General features: G+C 43.2%; 2 protein-coding genes across 2 annotated transcripts in view; one reads left to right on the top strand and one right to left on the bottom strand.

Annotated features, from left to right (window-relative positions):
- LOC103611508 (C-terminal-binding protein 2) overlaps positions 1–11085 on the bottom strand; it is a 61133-nt gene that overhangs the window by 32764 nt on the left and 17284 nt on the right. The gene's annotated exons all lie outside the window — the stretch shown is intronic.
- Positions 1672–6908, top strand: GFRA3 (GDNF family receptor alpha 3). The gene is made up of 7 exons (XM_008629135.2): positions 1672–1961; positions 2656–2748; positions 3173–3518; positions 3592–3701; positions 4781–4915; positions 5879–6009; positions 6310–6908. The coding sequence occupies exons 1-7, from the start codon at positions 1694–1696 to the stop codon at positions 6442–6444; spliced, it is 1218 nt and encodes a 405-aa protein (XP_008627357.1). The 5' UTR covers positions 1672–1693; the 3' UTR covers positions 6445–6908.

The raw sequence follows: 11085 nt of genomic DNA, 5'->3' as shown, positions 1-11085 counted from the left end.
GATAGGTAAGATGATGTACCCAAAGAACACTACAGATAGATGTAAGGCTCCACACAGTCATTTCCTAAAGCCAGCCAAGGAATATTGACCTGAAGGGAAGAAACATACCAGCCTATATAGAAATTTTCTTAGCAAACTCTCTTGTTCTGAGACTTCATTGTACTTGTACTATTGTACTATTAACATAGATTCATATACTGCAGAACTGAAGAAAGATTACAGACTGAATTCACCTACCCATGACAACATAATCATAGAATTATTGAAAGACTTGGGCAGGAAGGGACCTTAAAGATCATCTTGATCTACCCCCCTGCCATGGGCAGGGACACCATCCACTAGACCTAGGCACTAGGTTGCCCCAAGTCCCATCCAACCTGGCCTTGGACACTTCCAGGGATGAGGCAGCCACAGCTTCTCTGGGCACCCTGTGCCAGGCCCTTACCACCCTTTGAATAAGAAGTTCTTCCTAACATCTAATCTAAATCTTGCCTTTTTATTTTAAAACTGTTCCCCCTTGTCCTATCACTATCTGCCTGTATAAAAAGTTGCTATCCCTCCTTTTTTATAAGTCCACTTTAAGTACTGGAAGAGGTCCAGTGGAGGTCTCCCTGGAGCCTTCTCCAGGCTCAATAACGCCTTCTCTCAGCCTCATAGCAGGGGGTGCTCCAACCCTCGGATCATCTTTGGGCCTCCTCTGGACCCACTCCAACAGGTTGATGTTGTTCCTGTGCTCAGGGCCCCAGGGCTGGATGCAGCATTGCAGGTGGGGGTCTCACGAGGGCAGAGCAGAGGGGCAGAATCTACTCCCTTGACCTGCTGGCCATGCTGATTTTGATGCAGCTCAGGACATGTTTGGCTTTTTGGGCTGCAACTGCATGTGACCAGCTCACCTCAAGAACTCCCAGGTCCTTCTCTGGAGGGCTACTCTCAACTGGTTCATCTCCCAGTCTGGACTTGGGTCTGGGATTGCCCTGACCCAGGTGCAGCACCTGTACTTGGACTTGTTGAACCTCATGAGGTTCTTATGGGCCAAACCTTCATCTGCATTTTTGGTAGGGATTTTAGGGACTGGGTTCCATGTACTTTAATTGACTATGTATCAGCACTTCCGTATGAAGCTACTTGCATCCTTTGTTAAGGATTAATTTTATTATGCAAAAAAAAAAAAACATTCTTAAGTCTTCAGGCTCCGTTAAAGTAGTTGTTTTTATACCCTATAAATGGTTTTCTCAGTACATCTCTTAATGACCAGCATATACTTTAGTAATTGCAGCAGCACTGACTCATGGTACACAGTATGGTATTACTATGTGCTTATTGCACTGCGGTTTTCAGCGCCCAGATAGAAGAGCTTCTTCAAACAGGCCTCAGCAACCGTGAGGTTTCGCAGGGATTTACTAGGCCATAAAATACAGAGTAATCCCTGATCCTGGCTAAATTGAACAAAATTATTTTGGAGGCTTTTATTTAACCTTTTATTCCCTCTTTCATTTATACTCATCCTTTTTTTTCTAAATGGAGACAGCTCTTGTTCCTTACTACTCCACATGAAAGATCCCAACAAGTTCTGTGTCTTGCCAGGAGTCCTTGTTGAAAACAGGATCCCTGCAGAACAATGACAAAGTGCTTGTGTGGCATTCATCTTGACTGGAGTCCTAACAGTCTTTTCTCTACTTGATCAGGAGACCTCATGGCTCTGCCCAGCAGTGACTGTGTTGTGGCAGAGCAGCTGTGCCTCTCTGACTCCACCTGCAATGCCACGTACAGAACCCTGGAAAACTGTGCCCTGGCCAAGACTCGCCTCCTTTCACTGGATCATGATAGCAGGGTCAGATGTCTGAATGCAGAGCTTGACCTCGGGAACAGCTCTTTGCTGCACTGCAAGTGTCACCGGCGCATGAAAAAACAGGAGCACTGCTTACGCATTTTCTGGACTGTTCACTCCAGCATGACAGATGGTGAGATGAAATAATATAAATTTACAAGTTACTAGTAAGGCTTACCCCCACCCCCCAGCTGAAATCAACTGTGAAAGTCCACTTCCCAGCACTGTAGGTAATTGCTCTGGAACCATATCTCCTGGTAAAGAGAATTCATTACTGCTCTGTTTGATAAGCAGAGAAAACTCATCTGGTATGGGACCAGCCCTTCAAATACACCAGTGACCCTAAGAGACAAAGACAGCTACACTGAGATAGTTAGATTTAGCGAAAATTACCTCAAAATGGTACTGTCTGTCCATCACTGAAAACACATGTGATTATGACACATATTGCCATGGCATCCCTAAGTGTTCTGCTGCTTTCTTTTGTGGGATGTTTCTACTTGACCTCCCACTAGAGCCTGCCTGTGCTGCTCAGCTCCTCACACTTACTGAAGCTGAAAAATCCAAATGACAACATAGACCAAATTCCAGCTGGACAAAATGTAATGAGGGTTTTACACAGTAATAGCTTCACATTTCCAGAAGAACCATTCTTGGCATTTAGCTTTGAGTGAGACAGAGCATTTCTGAACTCCAGCCTGAGGAAAGAACCAGGCATAAATAAGAAAAATATCCATTTAAGAATAAACAAACAAACATACAAATAAGCTGGTCCCAAAGCATTTCTCCCATCTCCCACTGCATAAAATATCTTGTATCTTGCCTAGGTTATTTCAATTTGGAGACCTCTCCCTATGAGAATCCAGCAAATGAAGAACACTGGAAGACAGATTATAATAAACTGGCAGCTCTGGTCTCAGGTAAGAATTGTAATGGTTACATGATATAATGCTGCCCTCTCTTACTTTTTCATGGGTTGAAGATTATTAAGAACAATTTGGGGTAATGGCCCCTTTAATCAAAGGAATGTCTGCTCTGGCTACTTGCCTAAATTTGTCACTCCTACCAAGTGTAAATATAGCCACAGATCCAGGCCCATGAAACCAGTAATAACCCACAATGATCCATCTTCTGAAACAAGCACCCTACCATGAACCAATTAAAAAATACTCTTTTGTAACTAGTATAATTACAGTGTCATACTGCGGCACATAGAAGGACTGGTTTGCTTTGTTCTTTTTGATTTTTCAAATCTGACCATCAAGAAAGGAGTACTCTTGCTTCCATACAGAATCTCTTCTGGAGACTTGCTTCATGGTTTTTGTGTTTCTTTTGGCTTTATAGGCTCACAGTTAGCAGGAGATGCAACAAATTCATGCCTGAAAGCAACACACGTCTGTAATCTGAGCAAGAAGTGTTTTCGTCTACGCACAGACTATGCCTCCATCTGCACCAAGGGAGCAGGAAGTGAGGATGTGTGTGACCGCCGCAAGTGCCACAGAGGGCTAAGAAATTTCTTTGAGAAAGTTCCTGAGGATTTCACCAAAAGGATCCTGTTTTGTCCATGTCAAGATGAATTTTGTGGAGAAAGACGCCGGAAAACTATTGTTCCTGATTGTTCCTTTCAGTATAACACCAAACCAAATTGCCTTTGGCTTCTGGACTCCTGCTTAGAAGACCATATCTGCAAGTAGGTCAGGCAGCAGAGGGTGTTATCCAAGAGAACAACATCGACACTGATGGTCTCATTTTCCTTCCTACAGATCCCGACTGGCTGACTTCCAACAAAATTGTCAACCTGTAGACATGTCTCCAGATGGCTGCTCTCTGCACAACCATGCTGCATGCCTGCAGGCTTACATGGGGATGATTGGTAAGTGACATCCACAGAAACATACATGGTGGATGCTTTCAGGCCACAAACTTGCAGGCACACTGATGCTGTGAAGGACCATCTTGGTCTCCTGCAGGAGGTAGTGCTCAGTATACCAGAGAATATGCCTTACTAATTGATGCTAGTGCTCTGCCTTGCCTCTGAGGTAAATGCAGTCCAAAGAGAGATCTTCCATGGCATTTTTTCCTGTACTTTGCCCCATCCTTGCCTGAGATTTCTGAACACCTCTTTGCATCATCAGCTGGTGGAAAGTCCTCTAAGTGCCTCCTAAACAGCGCTCTGTGGGCTTATGTGAACTAAGTAATTTCTAATGCTGGAGTTACATCCCATCACAGCAGTGATTAAACATGGCATTCCATCACTGCCTGACTTTTAGACTCCTGATGGCTTGTTAGTATTGTGCACACTATGTTCTCAGGGCCAGCCAGAAGATAGCACTACCGACTGTTAGAAGGATGGTCATCTTTGGTTTTAGTAGTTTACTATCTGCCAACCTACTAATACTTTTGCAGAGTGGCTCAAAGGAAGATGTAAAGAGCAGCAGTACCTCAGAAGCTGTAAATCTAGACTATACCTTCAATTTTTCCAGATGGCTCAGCTGGTTTTGTGCTAAATGAACACTGCCTGAGTGGCACACTACAGTTGTGCAGTATTTGTTTGTCAAAAGGCACCTGGCTACACAGTGTTGCCAGCTACACAAGAAGCAAGAGTACCTTTTGCTGCCATGTCAGTACCACAGCGGAGTCCACGCAGGTCCTTCACATCCTAAAATAAAAATCCTTCGCAATTTAATGCTTGCACCAGCTTCAGTTCTCAACACATCTCACAGAGTGCCTGAGTCAGGGGTAGCAATCTCAACACTTTCTCACAGCCCAGCAGACTTCAGGTAGGTTCATCAAGCCTGGGCCACCTAGCTGGCACTCCTGACCTCGCCTGGGTAACATGCTTATTACAGTGGAAGGCTTCTACATTCCTTTAGGGCAGCATTCCTAAAGGGCAGCATTTCCTTTAGTATAACATGATTCATAATGCTTCTTTCCTCTGGGGGTTTGGGACAGGCACACCCATGACACCCAACTATGTCAGTAACTCCAGTGTGGAGGTCTCCTTGTGGTGTACATGTGAGAACAGCGGCAACCAGAAGGAGAAGTGTGACCAGATACTCGGCATGTTTGAGAGCAACAAATGCCTTGGTAAGCATCAGTCACATCACAGAGAAACAGCTGAGCAGAGGGAAATTTAACTCCTGTGGTTTCAAGATCCTGTGTTGCATTGCTCTTGTGTATAGTTCTACCTTCTTCTGCAATGTCTCTGTGATCTCCTCTGCAACCTATGGGACCAGCCTGGATCTGCTCTAAGAAGTGTTTCTGTATCTTTTGGCAACATTTCTGTTCGTCTCAAACACCCTTGAAGCTATTTCCAAATATCATTCAAATGAAGGGTGCTGCAAAAACATCACGATGGGGAGGTCAGACATGCTGTATCCATAGGTTGCTGAGTAACTACACCTGTGCACCAGGATTATGGGGTCAGGATTCCCCTCCTCATCCTCTGTTTCTGTACTCACTCCTGCCCCTCACTTAGTCAAGGTAAGTAGCTTCTGATGCAGCCTATTACTAGATTCAGTGTAGCAGTTGCAGAAGTCCTGTTACATGCAACTGTGTAATCCTAAATCTGTATTTCTTTTCTCGCCCTAGCATTTTAGCAACATACCTTAATGAGATTTAAATATTTTATGTTTATAAAAGCTTTAAAAGGAAGTAAAAGAAAATGGCATAATTACATAAATGATTAATATTTAAACCTACCTCCTGCAGTATATAAAAGCCTTACACCCAGCACTATAGACACATCTACAATTTAATCATCTCATCTGAGATACTACAAACCTGCCCCTTACAGAGTTGGGAAAGTCACAGAGGGACCCAAAAGTCTTCAAGTACAGTTCAAACTGTTCTTGCAGTCTGCTCAATCTCACAAGTAAACCCGCAAACTGACAGGCCATTCACCAAACAGAGAATACGTATTTTCTAAATCAAGGCCACACAGCCCACGAGTGCCTTTCCTAAAATAGCTTTTTTAGACTTCTGTTCGCTAGACTCCAAGGTGTGCACAAGGAAAGTACAGTAAGACTCTTGCTTTACTTCTGTTTGCAGAAAATACCATTTGGTCTCAAATGCACCTGAAGCAGACAGCTCTAGAAAGACAGGAAGACTTACTCTATTCATCTTCCCTAAGCTTCCAAGGAGACAGTGCCAGCACATCTCTCTCTTCAGACACATCCCAGGTATGCAATGCTTTGTTGCCTTCACAAAGCAGTGAGTCAAGTAGCCTAGAGACAGTAGTTGAAAAACCTTAGATCTGGAAATACGTGACTTTAAACATCAAACCAAGGGATACCATGTGCATGCAGAACACTGGACTACTCTACCTTAAGTTATTCCTTCCACAGACAAGCAGAGGCTGTATGTCTGGCCACAGGAGTTTCAATAGTCTCACATTAGTGCTCAGAACTGGAGGTTCTGCAGCCAGAAGATTGAGCATAAGTGTGCCTAACTGGGATTCATCCCTGCTTTTTATTTCCTAGGTGGCTGAAGGGAAGAAGGAGCGAGACAGCTCCGTACAGAGCAGTATGCCTATAGCCTCCTCTGTATATTCTGGAGCTACTACTTCCTGGCCTTCCCTGGCTCTGTTCCTGCCCCTGTTGCTGAGCCCACATTAACATAGCATAAACGGAATCTTTCCTTCCCATATTATTAATATTATTCCATATCCAGGCATGTCCCAATACAGATTTACCTTTGGGAAACAGAAGGCTTTCAGACAAGAGGAATGGCCTTAACCCAGAATGGCAATCACTGGAAACCTCCAACATAACTTGCACCCTGCTTTCCCCCCATCAGTTTGCACTGAGCTCTGCAGGTATGGTTCTCACCATTGCTTCTGCTGTGCACACATTTTGAGTAACAGGCTAATGTTCCAGCTTAATAGGTTCAATCAAAGGTCTGATTTCTGTCAGAACTTCTGCAGAGTTTGGTTTCTGATTGTAGGGATGACCTGACAGTGTCTCCAACCACCCCACCATCTGGAGCTCCTCCTCAGGCACACAATCATTGAATGGTTTGGGTTTGAAGGGATGTTAAAAAATAATTTAGCTTCAACCCCCATGCCATGGGCAGGGACCACCTTCCACTAGACCAGGTTGCTGCAAACTCCGTTCAACCTGGCCTTGAACACTTGAAGGGATGGGGCAAGCACAGCTTCTCTGGACAACCTGTGCCAGTGCCTCACCACCCTCACAGGGAATCATTTTTTCCTAATATTCAATCTAAACATACCCTCTTTCAGTTTAAAACCATTGTTCCATATCCTGCCCGTAGAGGCCCTGGTAAAAAGTCTCTCTGTGCTTATCAACCTCCCTTATGTATTGAAAAGCCACAACAGGGTCTCCACAGAGCCTTCTCTTCTCCAGACCAAACCACATCAACTGTCTCAGCCTTTCTTCATAGGAGAGGAGTTCCAGCCCTCTCATAATTTTCATGGCCTCATCTGGACCTGCTTGAACAGGTCCATGTCTGTCATGTACTGGGCACCCCAGAGTTGGATGCTGAACTCCAGGTGGGGAGGTGGGGTGGGGTAGAGGAGAACAATCTCCTCTCAGCCTGCTGGCCATGCCTTTTTTTGTGTAGCCCAGGCTGCAGGATGGCTGCACATGCATTTTACCAACTCATGCCTAATTTTCATCTACCCATATATCCAAGTCCTTTCCTGAAAAGCTGCTCTCAAATCCATTCACTCCCCCACTCTGTACTGATATTGGGAGTTGTCCTTGCACTTGGACTTGTTCAACCTAATGATGTTTGTTGGTATCCAATTCTCAAGCCTATGAAGGCATAGAGTAGAGCATATCATCCTAAAGACTAGAAGCCTGTGCTTCAGGGTGGGTCGCAAGTAAAGCTCAATAAACATACACATGAAGTCCTTGGTAAACACCATCTCTGGATTACTTTCAGTTCCCTTTTCAAATCCATTCTTTTAAGTATATGAAAAACACCAGTCCAGATCAAGAGTACTATACTAGAGTTTATGCTCCATTCTGTTTTGTCCCTTCAACATATATATAATCCATTATCGCTGCTAGCAACCCACTTGGGTTTTGTTGTTCAAGATGAATGGTGCTCAACTTCTGTAGATTTAGTCTTATCTAGCAAAAGATGATCTTGCCTGGCCTCAGGACAAATCTTCTGGGTAACTCTTAGAGAATGCATTTGGCTCACTGAAGGTGTATTGACCACAAAACCCTGGGACATTCAGTCGCAAAAATCTCCTTGTACCTGTCCACATATTCAAGTTACCATTGTCCCCTTCCAGCCACCTGCCCCATCTTCCTCCTCTGCCAAGCGCTATTTCATGACCTGTTTATTCTGAATGTAAACGTGTGCACTGTGTAACTGCTGTTAATTTGTACTGTGTTTGTCTGTTAAAATGTGGTGTTAAGTGATTATTGATTTCTGAGCATAGGTTAACAGTCTACAATCAATTGTGTGCAAAAGTTGCCTCATCAGCCAGCCTACATTTTCAAATAGCCAGAAATTCAGCTCAAAACCGCTGCTCCATGCACACATATAGTACCCATTGCTCATCCTGAGAGGCAACAGATCTGAACAATATTATACACATCCAAACAAGATTACAATCCCAGAGGCAGAACAGCTGAGTATTTCTTTTTATGCTGTTCTTTATCTGTTGCCAGGGAAGCACCAGCTAGGTGCTATGCTACCAGCTAGGTAGTATGCTGTGATTCCCAGTCACTGTCAGACACCTTATTGCAGAATCTTACATTGTCGTGTGTATTGAAGTAATTATCCTTCTGCAGTGGTAATATTTCCATTCCAGACTTCTGTTTATTTCCTAGGCAGGCAGAGCAAAGAAATCATGCATGCAGCAGCATCATCTCCTCTGTCACACAGAGAAGCAATGTATTATTTACATGCAGCAGGAACAAATATGTCTTCTTAATAAACAGGAGTACTAATGCTGGTATTTCTCATTACCTACTGAAATATGGCTATTTGGAGCAAGAGACAGCACTGTTTCCACATGTTTACTACTATTATTTAATAAAAACAGAGTTTGAGTAACCATAATATAGTATCTACATTAGACCGTCCTCCATATGGTGGGACTTAGAAACGTGTCAAGACTCTTGACTGTAATGTAATAGCATCTGTCATCTCCAGAAGTTAATGGAGAGTGACAGGGAAGAAGAAAATGTTATTCTTTCCACTATTCCACACAACAGAGAGAATATTTGTGAGAATAATGGATTAGATTTCTGAGTGATCTGTACCACGCACGCTGGTACACAGTGTACTGCATTGATCATCCACTCATCTGTGCTGTGATCTTTCCTCTTTCCCAAATTTAGTGCTGTAAGACAGATTGATATGGAAAAAGGAATTAGCATTTTACTGTTCATATTTAGGGCACTAAATCCCTACTAAGAAGGTTATTGATTGCAATTGCAGTCTTCTGTCATATCCTGGATTGTACAGGAAAATGCTTGACACTCGGACAAATCATGCTCTAGACTGAAATTGAAGCAAAACATGTCAGTTTGTTGGATTTTTTTCCAAGTGTCCCGTGTCCCTTTTTCATGCACCTTTATATACACATGTTGTATATAAAGGAGCTTGTTCACCAATAACTGTAAGCAAAATTCACTTCTAACTACACCTTCATTCACAGGTATTCACACTGCTGTGAGTACAAACCCATTTTCACTTAGACTTTTCTAACACCTGATCTCCAAATATCAAAGTTTTTCAACTGCACAGCATATATGCATGCACAAGTTAACTGCTACTAGAAATGTCATGCCAGTATCACTGTCAATTCAGTTCTGTTAGCACCTCCAATGTTGCAAGACTGGCACATTTCCTAAACCCATTCAGAACAGCCTACTAACCATACTACAGGGCAATTAACAACCTCCCCTCAGCTTCTGTTCCGGGAAAGTGGAATACAACATCCTGTGACCACCTGTGGTCTCACAAAAGATAATCCACAAAACACAAAAATAATCCAATAAAAATTCTCTATCCAGACAGTCTTAACAATGAGCTTTCAGCAAGCATATATGAGGAGGGAACCTTCTAATTATTTAATATAGATTATTTTTTAAAGAGTAAAATAATGCAAGGTCTGACTAATAAAATTTATCTTGCAACTCTAGAAGTCTCTTGCCTTCCTTTGCCTTTCATAGAAGCTACACTCTTTGTCTCCACTGCTGGAGGCATTACGGGAAAGAAATGTAAAGAACAGGGTTAGAATCTCTTACAAAGCAACCTTGACAACTTTTACAGACATCACTCACTGTCAGGTGCTTCAGATGTGGCTTCTAGAACTCTGATAGAGCCTTAGATCCCTTAACATGATCTAATGTAGCATTTACGAAGGACATTCATATAGTCCTCCAGCAGTGAGCTCAGCCAACTGTTAGATAAGTGGTTTCTTGCGACAAGTGGGAGAAGCAATACACATTTCTTGCCAGAGGTCATAAGCTAGATGATGCCAGAGATAAACCTTGAATTCGCAAGTCCAGAATTCATGTCCTTGCCTCATTCAAATCATTCCCACTGCCTCCAAGAAATGCCTATGTTTTAGTAAGAATCAAGTGGCTGCAGTTTTCTTTTTAGAAGGGGGAACAATATGTTATTGCAGATGAGGAAAAGCTAAAGCACTGTTTGTTTTAAACAGTGATTCCTGGCTACAGATCCCTGGCACACCTCTCAAAATCTGCTGACAATAAAAGGTAACTTTCAGTTGATAGGAAAGTGCTACAGGTTCAGCATCTGTAAAGAATGAAAGTATCTTTTTCAATACATCCTAAAAATCATGTCACTCTATTTGCCAAAATGGTAGGCAACTTTACACAAGAATAGAAGGGAGAATTGTCAAAGTAATCTTTGAGGTGTCCATGAACCATGCAAAGCTTTTGGGGACAACAGTGGAGAAAGAGGAAGCCAGCCAGCACTGCTGAGCTCCACAGGATCGTTCAGCACTGCTATGCAATCACAACCCACAGCTATTCCACAGCTGCTTCCTCCATTGAAACAGATCCTGGTAAATACAATCAGAGGCTAATCACTTCTTCCCCAGGGATTTTGTGGCTGAACATTTTTTCATTTGAGGCAAGGTCAGTTGAGGCTGAGCTTGGTTAGTCTATAATGGAAGCTCTTCTGATCGGTGATTAGCTCTCCTCCAGGAAGTGACTTGGTGTTTGGGTTTCTTGCAAACCCCAGGGTTAGCAGAGGTCAGAGGATGCTGCGCTTTCTCCAAGTGCCTTCATGAAAATAGCCCC

The sequence above is a fragment of the Corvus brachyrhynchos genome, unplaced genomic scaffold (assembly GCF_000691975.1).
Source record: "Corvus brachyrhynchos isolate BGI_N302 unplaced genomic scaffold, ASM69197v1 scaffold21, whole genome shotgun sequence".
NCBI classification, from domain to species: domain Eukaryota; kingdom Metazoa; phylum Chordata; class Aves; order Passeriformes; family Corvidae; genus Corvus; species Corvus brachyrhynchos.
The sequence above is the reverse complement of the archived record's forward strand: the minus strand, read 5'-3'. Positions and strand labels throughout refer to the sequence as shown.

Coding starts and splice junctions, on each gene's coding strand:
- GFRA3 (XM_008629135.2), top strand. CDS start 1,694: ATGGCTCTGCCCAGCAGTGACTGTGTTGTGGCAGAGCAGCTGTGCCTC. Junction 1,962..2,655: donor TCACTCCAGCATGACAGATG/GTGAGATGAAAT, acceptor TATCTTGCCTAG/GTTATTTCAATTTGGAGACC. Junction 3,702..4,780: donor GGCTTACATGGGGATGATTG/GTAAGTGACATC, acceptor GGTTTGGGACAG/GCACACCCATGACACCCAAC.